This window comes from Phoenix dactylifera, chromosome 3 (genome assembly GCF_051530095.1).
Source record: "Phoenix dactylifera cultivar Ajwa chromosome 3, Ajwa_hap1_PhDact_Kaust_v1.1, whole genome shotgun sequence".
In the NCBI taxonomy this organism is placed as follows: domain Eukaryota; kingdom Viridiplantae; phylum Streptophyta; class Magnoliopsida; order Arecales; family Arecaceae; genus Phoenix; species Phoenix dactylifera.
In genome coordinates this window covers 1,883,808-1,903,514 of record NC_143192.1, presented here as the reverse complement: position 1 = coordinate 1,903,514, position 19,707 = coordinate 1,883,808, and the positions used below count along the sequence as shown (strand labels likewise).

The window sequence follows — 19,707 nt, the reverse complement described above, 5'->3', positions numbered from 1 at the left end:
CAGGGGTGGACACAGGGAGAAACTACAGTAGAGCGTCTTCCACTTTTAAAATCAAATGGAGAGGGAGTACAGCAAATGGTTGCAAATTCAAAGTAAGAGGATAAGCTTTTAGAAAAATATTTAATAAAATCAGCTTCGTCTAATTATACTAATATGTAACCGACGGTTATGATTTTGCGATGTCCATGATTTCCTCACATTTAAAATGACCTAAACCAAGTAATATAGAGGGAGACTATGAGACTAGATGAGTCCAAATCCTCGGTTGCGTCCAATGCTGGCCTCGGTTCTAGCCTCTCAGCGATTGGTCTGCATAATTAGACCATATTCTTACACTTGATTGCTGATAAAGCAAAAGATTTGAAGTTGGAGAAGAATCTTCTTTGCTCATTATCCAATAATAAAAAATATATCAAAGAAACATAGAGAGAGAACAATGGTTTTTTTTTCATTGGTTGCAAAGTCTTTTCTTATTACTTTCAAGATAAAAATAACAATTTCTAGTTTTTTGTTGCTATAAAAAGTGGTAATCTTCTGAAACTTTATTTTAGAAAACAAAAAGGTCAAATTCCAATCAATTATGGAAAATGGTTTTCTTATCTGGATTTTTGTTGCCAAAACAAACAACCAGAAGAAAGGATTCTTTAGGACAACACTGCTTTTCTATGCCTTTATCTTGAAATCTAATAAGGAAGACCCACTCAGGACTCCATGTAGATGTACTTTGAATATATTAAGATCTTGATGGCTTCCCACGAATCAAAGAAAACCTCGATGCAGCAGAAAGCATGGTAAGCCTGCGGTTTTTGTCATTTTCAGTTTTGGTTTCCATGATTCCTGTTTTCTCAGAAAGGGAGAGGAAGACTTACTCAGGACTCCATGTAGATGTACTTTGAATCCAAAAATAATTTGATGATATAACTAGATGAAGTTGATATAAGAATTAAGATCAAACTTCTACTTATATTTTAAAATTTTTAAAATATTGATGTTATTTTTATAATCGATATCCTATTTTAATTAAAAGAGGAATTCATCTCGATTTGAGCTGGACTTTGCTGCCAGCGTAAGGAGAGCGAAATTTTCATCCATCTTTGACTGGTAGTTAGTATTAGTACTCTAGTGCTTCATTATGCCATTCAACAGCTGTCCCTTGTCTTCCTCTTTTAATTGATTTTAATTGGAGACTACGACTTTCTTTGGTCGCCGGAAGACAAACTGTTTCTTTGAACGCAAACTTTGAAAACTATCAGTCTTATCCAAGTATGTATACATGCATGCATGCATGCATGTGTGTGTGTATATATATATATCATGAAGGAGAAACGATGGACACCACATAATACTAGTTATGAGTGTGGAATGTGCTGCGATGGTGCACTTCATCCTCGTTCATGGGATGTGCCATGGTGCATGGTGCTGGTACCAGCTCGCCACCTTGCTGCGGTCGGCCGGGCATCGAGTCACGGCGCTCGATCTCGCCGCCAGTGGGATAAACCCCAAGCGTCTCGATGAGCTCCGGCGATTTGCCGACTACACGGAGCCACTAATGGAGGTGATGGCGTCGATCCCACTGGACGAGAAGGTGGCGCTCGTTGGCCACAGCCTCGGCGGATTCAACCTCGCTCTTGCCATGGAAAAATTCCCTGAGAAGATTGCAGTCGCTGTATTTGCCTCTGCATGGATGCCGAGCATCTCCACTCCCATGTCTGTCTTCATGCAGGAGGTATGTATGCATGCATGCTCCCACATGGGAAAACTAGTCTATTTTTTTCTTTTCGATTGATTCATGATTCACGGAAAATTAAATTTGAAAATAAAGGAAAAAAAAAAAATCAAATCTTTCATGCGGAGAATTTATAGAAAGCTAGCTCGAGTTGGATCACCAGTCAATCTGAATATCCAAATCATTGATTTGTATAAATTAGTCTGGAAAAATGTTGAAAGAATTAGAATCTCTAACTTATCTTACGATTTGGTGAAACCAGTACTCAAGAAGAAATCCACCCGGACCTATGGATTCCAAAATTATTGTCAGCGAAGATCCTGAAAATCCATTTACTTCATTTCTTTTCGGCCCCAAGTACATGGCAACCACCATGTATCAGCTTAGCCCACCTGAGGTATGATGTGCAGCAAAATTTTCACCATCTTTTTTTTTTTTCTCTCTCTCTTTTATCGTAACCTCTTTTAAATCAAGTATCTGTAATTCTCAAACGATACTAATATTGTTTGTAGGATCTAACACTGGCTACTATGCTAGTGAGCCCTGGGAGGCAATTCCTTGATGAAATAACAAGAGAAGACATGATCACAGAGAAGAACTATGGATCAGTGAGCCGAGTGTTTATTGTGAGCAAGGAGGATGGATCATTGATGCCGGACTTCCAGTATTGGATGACGGAGAGAAGCCCAGGGGTGGAGGTGAAGGAGATTGAAGGCGCCGATCATATGGTCATGCTTTCAAAAGCCAAGGAGCTCTGCAATGTCCTCCTCGGGATTGCGAAGAAATATTGAATTTTATGTGCACTTGGCTTGATAATAAATAGAGATCGAGTTTCTCCGCTTGCCATTGGAGAAACTACAGAAATAAACGAATTCATTCTGGTCTGCATTGGATTCATAGCATGAGGTTGGGGTGCATACATGGCTAGGTTGGGTTCAGGTTGTATCTTTCGTGCGAAAGAATGATCGATCTTCAACCATTGGATTGCAGCTTGCATAGAAAATAATGTGATGATACATTGATTTTAGTAGGAGAATAGGCATCTTAACTAACCAAACATGATTATTTTTTGTTTTTTTGGGGGTGGGGGGTGGAGTAGGTAACCAAACACAAGTTTTAAAAATCATCTAATCATTCATCAACAACTCTCTTTTCTAATACTCTTGTGATAAAAAGGGGAAGTTTCTTATTTCCTCCACTTTCCTAAGTGCAATTAAATATTGAGTTCAATAGGAGAGCAGGCGTTTGCAGTGAAAGCAAACCAACCGAAGACAAATATTTTGATAGATAACATGTATTTAGCCCAAATTACAGGAGATAATATGATTGGGTTTAACATAGTAGACCATGATTTTGTTGGATGATGGCATCTAAATTGCCTAATATTGGTTATGGCAAATTAAGAGGAAGCACATGATGAATTTAATAAGGAGAAGTTCCTCTAATCATCTAAACGTAGAAGACTTTTGAGAAGGTTAAATGAAGAGTCTCTCTAGCACTGCTAATTTCATAGCCACAATTGTCTCCTCATCCTTCACGTTTTGAGTTATATCACACTTCTATTAATCAACAAATAGCAAATACCCCTCCAAGGACATAAAAAGTACCAGATCTTTGTATGACGGTATTTTGTACGCTGCTTACGGGCTGGATGTAAGTATAGCAAGCTGATCAAAATTAGCTCCTATTCAGCTTCGCTCGTAATCTAAGCTCAGTTTGACTCAAAATAATATATTAGCTGATCTTGAAGTTGAACTACTTCATGCTTAAAATTAGTTTGGGATCTTAACACCCTACGATCTCGATCCTTAATGGAGACACTCCCAACATATGGAGCATGAAAGATGAAGACCATGTTCTTCTTTCAAGATATTTGAGATTTAGTTTCAGCCGCCAAACATTTCCCTACAGCATGGGTTACTTTGAAGCAAGAGTTTATGGCACTATAAAGGTAATAACAATTACAATTCAAGCTCTTAGATGAAAATTTGAGAATTTATTTATGCAGAAAGGAAAATCTATTCATGATTCACTAATTGTTAATCAAATGCATGCATATGCTGAAATTGTTGAAGATTAAATAAAAAAGGTAGTTGAAAAAATTTCTTAGAAATTCAACTTAAAATATGACCTTGTTGCTGCTGCTATAGAGAATTTAAAGATTTGAGCAAATTGTCTACCTCTGAATTGTTTGGCTCTTCGCAATTGTATGAGGATGGACCGAATAAATCGTGTGAAAAGTTCAAATACTTTAAAAGGTTAAGAATTGATGTTACATTCATAGTCAATCATAAAATCCATGTTAAACTATGATAAATATTCAAAATTGATATTAAAATATCTTATAACATTTTTTATAACACCAAAAGGTCAGCAGTGGGGTCCATAAAAACCTGTCATTGGAACAAGGCTTCCTTGCTATGGTTATGTTTATTTTTCTTTGTTGTAGCAAATTAAACTTCAAGAAAAGGATGAATATGGCTACTTACTTTTCATATGGAAATTTCTATGAAGGATTGGAAATCTAACAAGATAAGAGAGCAAAAATATCAAGGAAAATTAAGGCAATTAATGGTTATAAGTCACTTCCATAATAAATAATAACTAATGACAATAAAATAATAGTGACAGGTTTCTAATAGCTCAATTGACAAGGTTTCCCGTATTGATATAAATGACCTAAATTCATTCCTATCCAAACCCAAATTTGCAGCTAGGCTTGCACCCATTCTGGTTCTGAAAATTACTCTAAGATCATATTATAATAAGCATCTCAGTTTAGAAAGCTAGCTCACATCCACATCAATCTACCCTAGCAGATGTACATTTAGCTCCAAAAACAGCATATGGACCTGGATTCTAAGCTTAGCCTAAAAAAGGCAGCAAATACTAATAGCATTTTTTACTAATGGCAGTTATCACCATCTCAGACACTGGAACAGTCCCAGACTTAGCCACAAGTCGAAGGTTATTTGGAATACAATAATAAATTGTATCCAGTTATCTAGAGACCATAAATACAGAACCCAAAACCTAATTTCCATGATGAACAAGGAAATAACATCAGAAGCAAGAGATTTGCAGCCTACCATGTAAAACCCACCAGCAAGCTAGCAAATAGCTTCACCCGTGCTAGGTGGAGGGGATGCCATGCTCACCCATACTTACATCACTCAACGTAATTAATGATTCTAATCACCGCAATCGCTCCTCACATGTCAAACAAAACACAAGAAGAGAAGCATAGAAGAAAAGAACAGCTCATAAAACATCACTCAATACATAGTCCAAGTAACTAATTGACAACCACAGGGATGCCGAATTTTTGCCTTCAGTATAAATTCTGTAACTTGTTGCGGATTCATGACAGTATTCCTTAGCAGCGTTCAAAAAGGGATGCTGGAGATTACACGGAAGTAAAATGTCATCAGGGAATGCGATGTCATGTTTTCAAGCCCAGACACCCCTAGATGAGTTAATATACAGAACTTAAGATGTAGAAAGGATACTCCAGATAATGTCCAAGTTCTACGAAAAGGCAAAATTTCTTCCAAATGCAATATCTGTGGGTAAGAATTGTTTCCATATGTGAGAGAATGTATCGCCCACCCTGTTATGATGTTCATGCAGAACACCATCAGGCAAGCACATGATCTTATACTACATATACTTCATGAAGGATAATCTAAATTGAAATCAATTGCTGGGGCATAAACTTGATACTACACGCAAAAGATTGGAGTAGAAACTTGCTTCATGTATAAGTTGTCAAAGAAAAACTAAACCATTTCATGATCTCCCAAGTTGGCTTGCTTAACATTATTACATGTTTTTCCTCTTTTCATTGGCCTGCATATGAAAAATGAATTTGTAGGTAAGCTCCAAAATATCAGAATATGAATTAAAAAAAGCAGTTAACTTTGCAGCATAAACAAAATATTAGATGATGTCAAATGTACAAAATTTCTTGCCATATTCTAAATTGTTCATGCGATAATATATTTCAAAGTTCAAAGTCAATTTTCAAATGGTAACTTTGTAGCTTTATTATTCTGAAATCATTGCAAATAATCTACTAATCTTATTTTCCATTCAATAGAAGGTTTAGATCATCCCTTCAGAAGCAAACATACCTACTTGTTTCCTGCATCAAATGTAGAAATTGGCATTTCATTTGGATTTCTTAATCAACTGTATACTACTGGAGCAGGACTAATACTGATAAAAAAAATAATGAACTAGACTTTATCCAATTTATCCCTGGATTTTAATCCGATCGGCATTAGTTCTGTGTCACATATGATTGTTCATTAATGTGTTACTTTTCTTCAGTTGCAAAATTGGCTTTCATAATATTTCTATTTTAATGGTAGTTATTCAAATTAGTCAGCAAAGCAATGAAAAAGGAAACTTAGAATTACAAAGTAGTTTTGAAATGGAAGTCAACCAAATTTGGGATGGAAAAAGATTGCACTCAAATTTTTATTTGATATAAGAAAATCATTCCTTGTCCAGGTCCAAAATGATCCAAGGATCAGCATAGGTTACACAACCTGAATTCATATTCAGTTTACAGTTTGGGACCTGATGTACACTCATTTCATTAAGGGTCACTTCTGCTTAGATCTGATTAGGATAAGGTTGGGAAGAATCTGAATTTTACAGCACCGGACCAACTTCTAGATGTTTTGGGATGGGGTGCTTCCATGTTGGAAGCAGACTTCCAAAGCAAAAGAGACCTGATTGGAGATAGGAGACCAGATTCAAGGACTGTAATTAGCCCATAAGCTGCAATTTAGGTCAGATGTGGGTTCATGCAGCTCTCTCACACCAATAACTGTGCGATGAAATGTGATGAGATATTAATTTTGCAATTCATTCTATACAAGGGTAGAAGTGCATTTATAAAACTACTATATTTTAAACTGAGAAATAAGGACGCCGCCCATAAAACTAAATCAATTGGTTTGGGCAAACAGGCAGAATATTCCCAGTAAATCTTGAGTGAAAATCGATCAGTTCAATGGTGGACTGCAAAATGATTAGGATGGAGCAAGTTTTTCTAATCAGAGATTTTAGATGTTCTGTGCTTGTGACAGCTGGGTATCATTTCCATAAAGTCTCGGTTCCCAAGGCTGAACTTTGAGGTGCTTGGGAAGGCATCATGGTGGTCCGTCAATTCTTAAATGTTTCAAATATTTGGATTGAAGGTGATTCATCCACAGTGATCTCCTGATTACAGGCGTCATAGAGTGCAACTACTTCATATCATACAAGTCCTATAGACATCTTGATGCAGCGCGAAGGTGAAGGGAGTTTCGATTGTTGGAGTTAAATTTCGAAGATCAGCACACAAATTGAAGTAAGTTGGATTAAAAAACCCTTCATACGGTGAAGAAAGTTCTCTCTGAGAAATTTTACTAATATATCAAAAGGCTGCCCCATACAATATAATAGACGCATATAAATAGAATATAGCCCTTAACCCTAATTCAAGCATTAAACTTGGTACGAAATCATAATCAAAATAGAACTCAATAATAAGAAAACATGCTCAAATTATTCTATTACAAATATAGAAATTTGGCTAAAATTCGATACTATCTCTCATGAACAATTTATAAGAAAAACTGACAATTACCTCTAAATCCTGTTGCTTTTCCGGGATTGCAGGTCTAAGCCTATAAGGTAAGCTATCTGTAAAGAGCAGGAGTCGCTTAGCAAGCACAATCTCTTTTTTCTTTCAACTGCTTCCCTCAAATAAAGAAAGTATGGGCCTACTCGCACACTCGCTCACAGGATGGAAATAAAATCAAATTTTTGCTTGTCAAAATTTTCGAACGTGTTGGCTTCTATGAAGTTTGGCATAATCCAACTACTCATAATACCAACTGGCTGCACCCTATGCTGCATCATCCTCCCCGGACTGGAGAGAATTTGCCCTCAAATTCATTTTTTTCATTAGATGTATCATCATGGTATGGCATGAGATGCTTGACATTAAAGACATCATGGATGCAAATATGACTCAATAGCTTCAAACAGTATGTATTATCATTAATATTCTCTATGAGCTCATAAGGTCCAACCTTACGAGGAGTGAGTTTTCCCTATTTTGCAGCTGTCAAGTGGTCCCTAGTAATGCTAGCCCACACATAGTCACAAACCTTGAATATCACCCTATGCCTATGCTCATCACATACTCCTTGAATGCCTATTTTGATTCTTCGATCTTCTTATGCACCAAGCATGTATATCTTGACGCTTCTGTACCAAGTCTTCAACTTGCATGCTAGTTCAACCTGGTTGTCGAATTGGCACCAAGTCCAAAGCACATCTTAGGTTCCAACCATACACAACCTGGAAAAGACTCAACCTACCAATCTATTGATGGATCTATTGAATGCAAACTCTACTTGGGTAAGACACTGATCCCACTGCCTCGGATTCTTACGAACCAAGCTTTGCAGTATATTGTCCAAGCTCATGTTCACCACCTCAGTCTGCCCATATGTATGTGGGTGGTAAGCATTTCTAAATAAACAAATTGTTCCGATCTCCCACATAAACTCGTCCAAAAATATGACCCAATTGGAACACCATGTAGTCGGACCACCTCTCGAAAGAACAGCCCTACAATGAAAGATGCATCCATTGTCTTCCTGCATGCGATGAAATGGGCAATTTTCAAAAATGATCCATCACAAAGACCGAGTCGAAGCCATGCTGAGGCCTTGGGAATCCCAACACAAAGTTCATGCTAATATGGGCCCATAGTGCATCAGGTACCAGCAATAGATTGTATACTTCCGCATTGGTTGCTATCCCTTTTGACACCATGCACAGATGGCATCACTTGACATATGTCACTACATCCCTCATATTGAGCCAATAATATTGCATGGACACAAGCTGATATGTCCTCTCGTGCAGAAGTGACCCTTGAGATATAGCTCTTGTAGGATTTTATGCCTTAACAAACAATCTGGAATACATAGGCGAGTCCTTTTAAACAAAAAGGCATCTTATAATTGAAATACACCATATTGTTGAGCTCGTACCTCATTAAGAATGCTAACAAAATATGGATCAGTAGCCAATATATCTCTAAGAATATCGAACAAACTATAGTAGCATGCATGATAGTAAACAAAGAAGTACGACGGCTCAAAGCATCAGTTACCCAGTTTTCTTCCTTATTGCCCCATTGAGTTACCTAGTTAAAAGCTTCATATATTAAAACTTAACTTCATTTAAAATGTTTTTGTATTTTAATGGCATTTCTTTTTACACAATAAAATTGCTTACTGTTGAAGAAAAAGCACATATATATATATAGACACACACACACACACACGCACGCACATACACACATATTTGTACCATTGCATTAGCGCACACATCTAAATGCAAACACTAACATGCACATACAGCAACTTGCAAATAATATATGCATGTCTATATGGATGATAATAAGAAAATTCAGGTTTGGAGATTACAACATTAGCAAAATGTAATTATATGCGCTTTCTCTTGACTTTTCCTTTTTTTTGGATGCATCAGTATATCAAGTTCCAGCTAGGTGAAATAAGCAGTTGCTAGTGCACTTTGTAATTTAATTTTTATATTTTACTATTTATGATTAATCTTGTTCCTATACCATAAGAAAGGAGGCTACCATCAATATATAGTAAGAGGAGCAATAGAATGATGAAATAACACCAAACAACAAAAGTTGAGGAATAGCAATTAGTCTGAAAAAATGTTCTATACCTTTTGAAGTTTCTTCATGATAGAAGCCTCATAATCTTGAAAACCAGCACCAACAATGTTGCCCAGTTTTGGGTTGATTGGTTCAGCAGATCTTGCAGGAGAGCTATTAGAAGCAGCTTGAAGAGGAAGAACTAACAAAGGATTTGAGAGACTGCCACTCATACTGTGTGTAGCCGCTTCCTGAGATAAAATCAGAATAAATGAGCATATACAGTGTATATTGAGAATATTAGCATGCAGATATACCCCAGTAACTTAGATATAGAAAGCATTTTTTTTGAATGGCAAATCAAAGTTTGATTAAGAATTAGCTCCCAAAAGACTTGCTTCTGTGGTTTTGGCTCAGGGTATTTTAATATCATTAAATGAAAAGGTGGGAGATTGTCCCAAAAACTTTTTTTGTCATTGCCAAATATATGGAATCAACAAATTGGACAGGAAAATTCAACCTCCCACACACATGAAGCACAAAACAAAACCCAAACAGCAAAAGAATATGAGGAAATGGTATAAAAAACAGTGGGAATTAAGCATCTAACAAAAGCTCTGGCAGAAAGCTACGAAAACATAAAGGCCGAGTCATGACCAGGGGGCACCCCAATCTAAAGCAAAAGACCAACAAAGAATGCCGCAACTTAAACTTGGATGCCTGCTATAATACTGCCTACCATTCAGGGAGCTTGAAAGGGAAAGAGGGGTGCCAAAATTAAGTGAAAAAGAAAGAACAAAACCAGGAGGGCAAAAGGAGATAATGAGGGTTAGGGAGAGAGGATAAATAGAGAAAGTAGGGAGAAAGCTATGTTTCTGATATTTCTTTCCATTACTCTATGGTTCAACATATGTGCCTTAGGGACAATCATAGTTTCCCAATATGAAGCCTTCCATTCTCTCTATGTCGAGGTATGGGAAATTACGGAAGAGTAATCCCTCTTAGAAGAACCTAAACTATGCGAACCGTTTAGATATGCCAAACAGCTTCATAGGTTTCATGGAAGACCCCTCTAATGCTTGCAGCATCCCTGGCCACTAATGGTACCAGTCTCACAGAAAACTGACATCAAGTTACAAACCATTACTAATACTTTGATGGACCATACTGTGATATATAAAGACACAGAATTAGAAAGTAGAAGATATATAAGCTTAAGGTTCAGTATTTTTAAAAGTTTGTTGAATATTCTAATCCGTATATAAAAACAGAGAAACCTCTATTTACATATATGGATCCAGATGCATGTCTAAATTACAGACTTCACATGCTATAATTTGAAGACCGCTTCTATCACAAAATTCTGCTTCATGAACAAAGAAAAAGATATCGGAATCTACATATTTGCCATGACCAAACGTACCATATGATCCTGATCTTTATCTGAATTGTTAACCAGTTACGTTTAAATTACAAAACAACTTTTGCAAGAAGTGCATTCATCATTATATTCTCATTCATCAGTGAACAAGGAGATACCTATATTTATACAAATGGCCATTACTAAAGCTACCATATCATCCTAAACTCGATCTAAACTGAACACTAGTTATGTGCTAGTTACATAAGACAACTTACCTGAGAAGAGCAGACTCTTCCAATGTATGCATACCACCCACTATATAAGAAAACTATAACCAGCCATTCATAAAACGGAATATGACAGACTATATGAAAGAGCTAAATCAACAAATCCCAAAAAAGGGAGAGCAAAGTTGGCTTTCTTCAAGGCACCATCAAGTTGACCAGGAAAACACTTTACAAAACAATTGGTCAAAACGCTTATTTTCCATTAACATGGGTGACATCTTCGTTGACAACAAATATATTCCAGAAGGATTCTCAACAGTGAGAACCCTTCCCCGCAAGATTTATTAAACAAAGGCATGGATCTTTATAGAGCTTTTCAAATTCATTCTTCTACTTTCAATTACAAATAAAAGAAACCAAAAGGAGGAATGTTAATTGCTAGGCATTCCATGAAAAAGTGACCCCTTGCTAATATGACAGAAGTGTCCAACAAGATCTCTTACTAGTGTTTCTAATATTAACTCGAGTAATTTAGAAAAAAGATGTCCTGAATAAGTTTTTTATATTCTTCTACAATATTATTTAGGGCAACAGTTTAATACTACATATAAACATCGAACATGAAGGTGCAGAAAGAAATTGTTAGGCAAAATATCAAAGAAGACATAATCTCATAATACTTCTCTTGAAGATGTTCACCCAACCTACTGAACTTGCATTACAGATAATCCAAACTAATAATGCCCTCATTTTCTTCATCTGTGTATTAATACAAAAATTATGATATCCCTTCTATTAATTAACATCATATTACTAATAATATTTGACATTTAATGACTTTTTTTGCTGAAAAAATTTAATGACTTTTCAATGAAACAGGTTGGTATCATGCATGATCTCCAGTATCTACTAGCTCATCACTTTCTCGGATTTTGTCAAGCACTTAGAATTTTAACCTCCTTGATGTGTAAACATACATAAATACATACACAAAAATATATATGCATGCCAACATAAATATACACATTTCTTCATGTTTATACAAGTATATATACATGTAACCGCATATATTTCTTCAGAGATGTTTATGTGTGCGCATGTGTGTGCAAGCCAAATATAACGGGTAGAGACTGTTCAAATAGGTGGTTGATAAGACTAGGATGGGAAGATAAGGAATTAGAATATTGCAGGAGCTATAAGAGTTGCATCAACTGCGGACAAAGTAAAGAAAAACAAACTGAGATGGATATAAATGATTCTTATTTTCACATACAGATATTTTATTTCCATATTTAAAACACACATGTGTAACATAGGCTTTTCTTCTAATTTTGCATGCAATGTGGTTTGTGAATGCTAGGCCTTCTAACCCTTCCCTTAAAATTAAATGCTTGCAGAAGAGGAATTGAACCCTGGTCTCAATCACTTTCCCCACCTTCCTCCAACTTAAAGAGCCAAAGGGATGTGCAATTGCGCAATTGCTTTCTCTCTTAACGTCTTGTTCAGCCTCTCCCAAGAGCCAAACAAGAAAATGAACTATAATAATGTCAGATATTACAAAGTGAGCTAGGAAGACATGACTTGAGAAATAAGAACTTGTGCGACAAGATGTCATGAAAAAATACAAAACAGAAATTAGAAGAGTTTGTAATAGGACATTGCCAGAAGAGCTAGAAAGGAGCTGAAACAGATTAAAAAAATTCTTAGGAACAAAAGATAGAAGTTTATTGTATAGATTTGATAGCATTTTATAGAATCATTTAGAAAATGGATTGTATATTGTAAGAAAACATTAAAAAATCGCAGAAGCATGATAGCAATTAGCAAGCGACAGTAAAGAAAATTGCAGTGATTTGTTTTCTCCTTTTTTTATGGGAGGGGAAAATTGTATTGATTTGAATACATATTTTTGTCAAGAACCTCTAAAACCTTCATCTAAATATCAGAATTTGTTTGTTATCACAATGCAGGTATAAGATGTTTAAGCGACAATGTTTTATTCAATTAAAATAGTAATATAATGCAATATACAACAACTGATAAGTAATAGAGGAAAATTCAGTCTATGTTCTTCTTTACTTCCAACTATAAAGCCATTCTTCTAATTGCTCATGACCAGTGGTTTTTCCACCAGAACAATCAATTATTACAAAGACCATTAGACTATTAGGTTCAATTAGGCTAGTGATTCTGCATATCTAAAGATGTCCTCCCTAAATTCTCAAATACAACTTCACTAGTTCAACATATAAATTTCAAATAATCTCAGAGCAGAAGATTCATACAGAATTAGAAAGAAGAAAAGAAAAAAAAAATCACACAAATCGATGCGAGATGCCAGATTTCAAAGACTTTCCCTCTTCATCACGAGTTTCGCGAATTATGGGAACTGGAGAAAATGAAAAAACTTTCGAAAAGTGGTTCGGAATACACATGATGAGGAGTCATGTGCGAAATTCATATAGGTTAGACAATCATCCAGACGGTCTCGCTTGAACAATTGAGGGCATTATCTCCATACAAAAAGACGCCCTAGATCTTGGGATTCTTTTTCTCTAGCAAATTCTCCACTTTTTCTTCCAGAAACAATAGAAGCAAGGGTTGCGGTACCAAATCGAAGTCGTTGACCTATCGATGTTTTGCTTGGAAGAGGCACTGGAGGAAGTCTTCTATTCCCGTAACGAAGTGAAACTAAGAAGACCCGGGCTATAAGCTATATAAAGCTTTTACTCTGCCAAGGATCTCTCCATAAGTCTGTATTGTTCCCGTAGGCGAAGTTCCTTATGGCACTCGAGAGTAAAAAAAGGTCAACCAAAACGCGATGCAACTGAGGATTTTTGGAATCCACCAATTTCATTTTTTTTTTCTTCGGCAACTGTGGGATCCTTTCGAAGACTCTTTCTCAACTTTCTTTCATTTGGTACTCGGAGAAAAGTGGAAACATGATTCCTTAATTTGATATGGAAACATGATTCCTTAATTTGATATAGAATCAGACAAAAAAAGGCTCCTTTAGCGAGTTTATAAATAGGTGTTTTTCCAATCCCGAATTACTTCTGCCTATTGGAGTTATTGCGGGGAAGCTCTTCCTTTCCTTCCCCAGCTTTTAGTGAAGCTCCCATTGAGTCAGATGTTCCATTTTCATCTCAGACCCGTGGAAAAAGAGAAAAGGGATCTGCTGTTTCGACGCCGCTGTGGATGCGGGATTGGAAAGGTTTTTTGTGGTGGCCTCTAATGCAAAAAAGAAGGAATGCAGATGGGGCCTCAGATTTTGAAGCCCTTGATGGTACGTTCGGGTGGTGCAATTCCTAACCCATATCCAACACGCTCAACGGCCTTTTATTCGCTATCCGCACCATGCACTCTCTCTCACTTTCTCTCCCGCTCGGCGAGCGTCATACACCACGCAATGTCGATGCTTAGTGAATGGATTACATCAGCAATATGAATAAAGTTGCTGTTGATCAAGCATGTTTTTCTTATAGCAAGTATTTCAGTTTTCAATGCTTTTCATGAATCCATTGCAAGGGCAAAGAATGTAGCGCAATTGTCACATACCCACAGTCGTACATACTAAATGGTAGAAAGGAACAGAAACTTACCGCAGCATCTTTGGAAGACATGACGACAATGGCAGAACCTCTCTTTTTTGATCCTTTTGTCCTTATCACAACATCTTCAACCGCTCCAAACCTCTCAAACAGCTCTCGCAGCTTGACAGCACTATAATCCCCCAAATCCCTCTCCCAGGAGACCTTCAATAACCTCTCCTTATCCAACACTGCCGTCCTACCATTCTCCTCTCCCTTCTCTTTCCCCGGTGTCTGCTGAAATTATACACAACCAAAGTAATTCATTTAGAAAATAATTCTAACCATAAATCTCCTGTACATTTCTGCATCCAAAAGCATAAAAACTAAAAGACCCAATTCTTCCAATCCATTGAACTAAATATGTTTCAAGCCTACAGTCATATATTATAGAAGTTATTCTAAACCAAAATATCAAAACTCAAATGACCTTAAAAATTAAGATCTAGGAAATTCACATGTTCTACATTAAAAATGTTATTTTCAGGAGGAAGAAAGAAACAAAGAACAAGAAGCAGAAAAAAGATAAAAGTTTTTCAGGAGGCTAAATTAGTCACCAAATAGTGAGCAATCATGCATTCCTACATTAAATTTAATTTGATGAGAAAAGAAAAGGAAGCTAGGGAAAAAAGGCTATATCCTTCAGGAGGCTACATGTTGTACATTAAAAAGTTGCTTTGACGGGAAAAACGGAAAAAAGTTATAAAAAAAAAAATTCAGGATGGCATTCATTAGCCCAATCCATTCCTAACAATCAACTCACCTTAAAACTGTTGGAATTCACGAGTACTCTACATTACAAAAGTTATTTTGAGGGCAGAAAACAAGAAGAAGAGGCAGGAAAAGGCTAAATATCTCCAGGAGGAGGGACAATTTATCGGCCATCAAAAAAGCAGTCAAAAATTCGCTCCTGAAGTAAAACCCTAGAAACCCTGATCTGAGCGGCCCTCGAATCTTTACCGAAGTGGAAGGGGGACCGGTCTTCTCGGAGGCCTTCCGGGCTTGGAACGCTTCCTTTTCCCTCTTCAGCTGGGACGCGACCTCCTTCTCCCGGCGCTTGGCCTGCTCGGCCGGGTCGAAGACATCCTCCTTCCCCTCCTCCGCCGCCGCCGCGGCGCGCTCCCTCTCGTCGAGGTCGGCGGCGAGCTTGCGGCGCTTTGCGCTGAGGGCGGAGTCGCGGAGGGCGCGGTCGCGGCGAGCGCGGAGTCGGGCGTCGAATTCGCGGCGCCTGGACTCGTCCTTGAGGAGCTCGAAGGAGGACTTAAGGCGCTGGAAGTCGGCTGTAGCGTTGGGGTCGTCGGGGCGCTTGTCCGGGTGACGGAGGCGGGATTGCTCGCGGTAAGCCTTCTCGATCTGCTTGAGCGATAGGGAGGCGCCCTCCTCGCCGGAGGACAGGCCGAGGACGGCGTAGTGGTCGACTTTGTCCTCCTCCCCCGTTCCCGAGGCTGTGCCGCCGGCCATGGAGAGGACTGGATGCGATGCAGGAGGAGGAGGAGGAGGAGGAGGACGAGAACAGCAGGGGAGTCGTCGCCGCTGTCACCGGAGAGGAGGGGCGGCGGGAGGAGACAGGCGAGGGCGGTGGGCTTGTTTGAAATAAAAAAGATACCTGTCGCGCGTTCGAAGGATCCTTAATCCGACCCGTTAACTGGATACGGACCTAATGTTAGATTTCTAAAATATTATATAAAACAATAAATTTAAAAAAATAGAACAATAAATAAATACTCCCCAAAAAATGGGGAACAATAAATTAAAAATATATTAGTGATATTAAATTAGAGTTTTCTTTCGCATTTCATGTGCAATATCTCTTCAATATTGGGTTCTTTATGCCTATCTGGAGATCGAGCCAATCGAATCTATTTTTATTTGCAGGACGGCGATTTTATTACCCTTCCATTTTCCACATCAAACTTGGTTATGGTTATGAGAAATAGCTTTCCTACTTCCATGCAGAGTAAAGCAGGGATCCACTTTTACCCATCCATGTTCACTTACCCAACAATATGGGGACCAAGAACATGTAACCTGGTAAAAGAAAATCAATGTTCACTTAACCAACAATATGGGGCTTTTACCCATCCATGTTCACTTAACTAACAACATGGAACCTTGTAACAAAATCCGACCTGCCGGAGGAAAGGAGAAGGAGCTGTTCTCCATTTGGGTGGCAACTTTGATGGAAGCGTCCATGAGATCCACATGGGGGTTGTAGGGCTAGGGCTGGGATGGTGTTGGTAGTGGATCTTGAGGCATCCATGAGATTGACAAAAATGATTGTGCATGGAGATTCTTACCTCTATAATAATGCGACCGACCAAATATATCAACTCGGTCCACAATCCTATCTAAGATACTTGCTCCCCCTCTGGATGGGATGGAGGAGAAGAATGGGCTTGCAACAAATGAGAGGAAGAATCGGAAAGGATAGATGGTAGCAGGCTCTACTGCATAAACAACTTTTACTATTGGGATGCCACCTTATTGCACCATATGGGCCGCTACAATTATGCATTGCAGTTACCTCCCTTCTACCACTTTTACATTTAAGATAGTGCTACCACTCCTCTCATATTCTAAATAGTGATAATTGTCGGCTAGCTACCCTCTAGAGTTTCACTTCATTTAAGGCATTGTCCTAAACTGATAGCTCTCATCTCTCTTGGTCTGCATTCTAGATACTTGGCCTTCATCCCGATGTTTCATCTTGCACCTTGGCCATTTCGGCCTGCACCTCTGATGCTTCGGCCTGTATTCTTGGTATTTGGGCATGCAACTTGGTATTTGCTCTGAGGTTTGTAACAATCTATTAGTTCTCAACCTGCTAGCTAAGTAATTTGTATGCTAGTCGAGCACAACTTTATCTGCTTGTTAAGTACAACTTCAACTTACCAGTCGAGTACTTAAGCTTGCTAATTAAGTTCTTAGTATGCACCTTGGTACTTAATCGAAGGTTGACATCATTTTAGAACCACTTACTGCAATTGCATAATATGCTCCTTTGGAAGACCTACTACTACTAGGTCTACACTGGATGACATTTTAAAATTTGTTGATCTATAAATCGCAGTAATCAATCTAGATGCGGTGTAAACAATGATTTCCCCCATATCCTATCAGTCGATGGTTAGATTTTAGATTTGGCAATCATCCAACTTCGCTGATTTGAAGGAAAGCTTATTAATAATTTGCAAACCTATCAATCACTCACTTCACTTACCGAGGAGGTTGATAAGATTACTTCTAGAAAAGGTGAACTCGAGTAGTAAATAGAGACCATGGATGGAGGATCTGATAGAGGTAAAATCCACCACCATGCTTGCCCTTCAGCACAAGGATTCTACATGCATGGTTGATTTGGAAGGAGATGTGCCCAACAGGGCTGATGCCTCCTAGCCCTTGGCATCAGAGGAGCATATGCCATAGGCTAGTTAACAGGACATCCCCTAGCCACTGCATTAGGACTGTGACCCATCTCCAGTATGGGAATATGTCCCAAGACAACTTCCAAGCCGATATTATTCTCCCTTGCACTTAGCGGGAGATCTGGGTGGCTGAAATTCATCCTAGGTTCTAAAGTTAGCCAGATATTAACTTCAAGCATTTCGAATCATTAGCTCAGCCTAACTTATTGGATCCATATTTATCGGTGAAAAATCATCTCCATCACCTTAATCCTTAGATCCTGAGGATTCACTGACACAATATTTAGCCTTTCCCTTCTCATACGTTATAGATTTTTGAAGGTCAGGCTTTCCAGGTCTTGATACTTCCATATTGTAGATGAGAGTCAGCTATCTAGTTCATCTTGTAAGGGATACCATCAGCCATGTTCACCATAGAGTTGAGTGGTGGATATTGCAATGTTAGGTATCAATATATTGGAGAGTATAGTGACAAGTCTCTTGACTTGTTTTGTGATAAAAGTCAAGGAAGACTCCTGCTACTCTATCAACGGCATTAACAACATATGTTTTGTAATTGCCTCCAGTAGATGTTATTGGTTTTCTTTCATATGGAGTCTAAACCATAAGAGAATGTCATGCTAAGGACTGGCCATGGACTCAACTAATCCTACCTGAGGAATTTGACCTTCATAATCAAGATCCCTTAGAAGACCAGAACCAGTCTAACCACCAAGAACTTAATACTCCTAGGTGAACATATGGAGTCTGTCTGGATGACTCTATCTAGAGTACTTAGGATTCATCAACGACATTGTGGATTAGACTTCCCAACAAGCCTAGCTGAGCATCACTCTTCTTCCGTTGTGGTATCTCAGTAGTTACCCATGACCCATTGAGCATGCCAGAGAGCTAATTGCTCCTTTCTTTCCCCTTTAACATGAGATGGAGAAGGAGCATGGGCCTAGAACAATACACGGGCATGCCATCAGTGTATGAACAGGAAAAGGATGGATGTTAATAGGTTGTACTGCTTTGATCTTCAAATAACTTTCACCACTATATTGCTACCTTCTCGAGAAAGAGCACAAAAACTATGGCACCATGCTAACGACTACCACCCAATGGATAACTAAAGATAAGGAAATTAACTAGAAGATAAAATAAACAACCAGTTATTTGATTGATGAAGGCCCTTTATAACTAAAGGTCCACACGAGTTGGCAGTAACACTATTTAGGTCCTTGAAGACGTATGGATTGAATAGCAGGACTGTCCGAGCACAGGACGAAAACTGTAGGAATATGAAATTTAATATGTTGGGGGAAAGTAATTTCAGCCCTTTCAATTGTACCAAGTAACCATGCAGCTCATAGACCTCAATAACGAAACAGCAGATAGAAACGGTTGACATGCGGTGAACTAGATATGCAGAAACGAATGAAAACATACTTCACCTGAGGATTTTCATAACTAAAGCAGAGTAGGACGCTGGCATGCATACTTTTAATTACCAAATATGTGACTAGCAATTCAAGTTCTGACTGTACTGATGCTGATGATGACCTTTTGAAAAACAGGGAGATCAACTAAATAGTCAATACCCAATTTCTCTCCAAATTCAAAGATTCCTCAACTATGCATGGAAAATTGCTGGATATAGATATAATGCCAAAACAAGAATGACGGAACAAG

At 38.1% G+C, this 19,707-nt stretch overlaps 2 protein-coding genes across 3 annotated transcripts; one reads left to right on the top strand and one right to left on the bottom strand.

Annotated features, from left to right (window-relative positions):
- Window positions 1-1,326: 1,326 nt before the first annotated feature.
- On the top strand, window positions 1,327-2,717 carry LOC103714534 (putative esterase PIR7A). Its single transcript, XM_008801815.6, has 3 exons — window positions 1,327-1,726; window positions 1,989-2,123; window positions 2,239-2,717. Exons 1-3 carry the CDS (start codon window positions 1,352-1,354, stop codon window positions 2,515-2,517), a joined length of 789 nt encoding a protein of 262 aa, XP_008800037.4. The 5' UTR covers window positions 1,327-1,351; the 3' UTR covers window positions 2,518-2,717.
- Window positions 2,718-4,970: 2,253 nt separating this feature from the next.
- Window positions 4,971-16,212, bottom strand: LOC103714533 (uncharacterized). 2 transcript variants are annotated; one of them, XM_088717399.2, is made up of 4 exons: window positions 15,569-16,212; window positions 14,621-14,845; window positions 9,500-9,679; window positions 4,971-5,575 (listed from the first exon to the last, which is right to left on the bottom strand). In XM_088717399.2, exons 1-4 carry the CDS (start codon window positions 16,067-16,069, stop codon window positions 5,549-5,551), a joined length of 933 nt encoding a protein of 310 aa, XP_088573525.2. In that variant the 5' UTR covers window positions 16,070-16,212; the 3' UTR covers window positions 4,971-5,548. The 2 variants fall into 2 exon arrangements, with proteins under 2 accessions (XP_088573525.2, XP_088573526.2); XM_088717400.2 differs by having other exon boundaries at window positions 14,621-14,842; window positions 15,569-16,192.
- Between the last annotated feature and the right edge of the window lie 3,495 nt (window positions 16,213-19,707).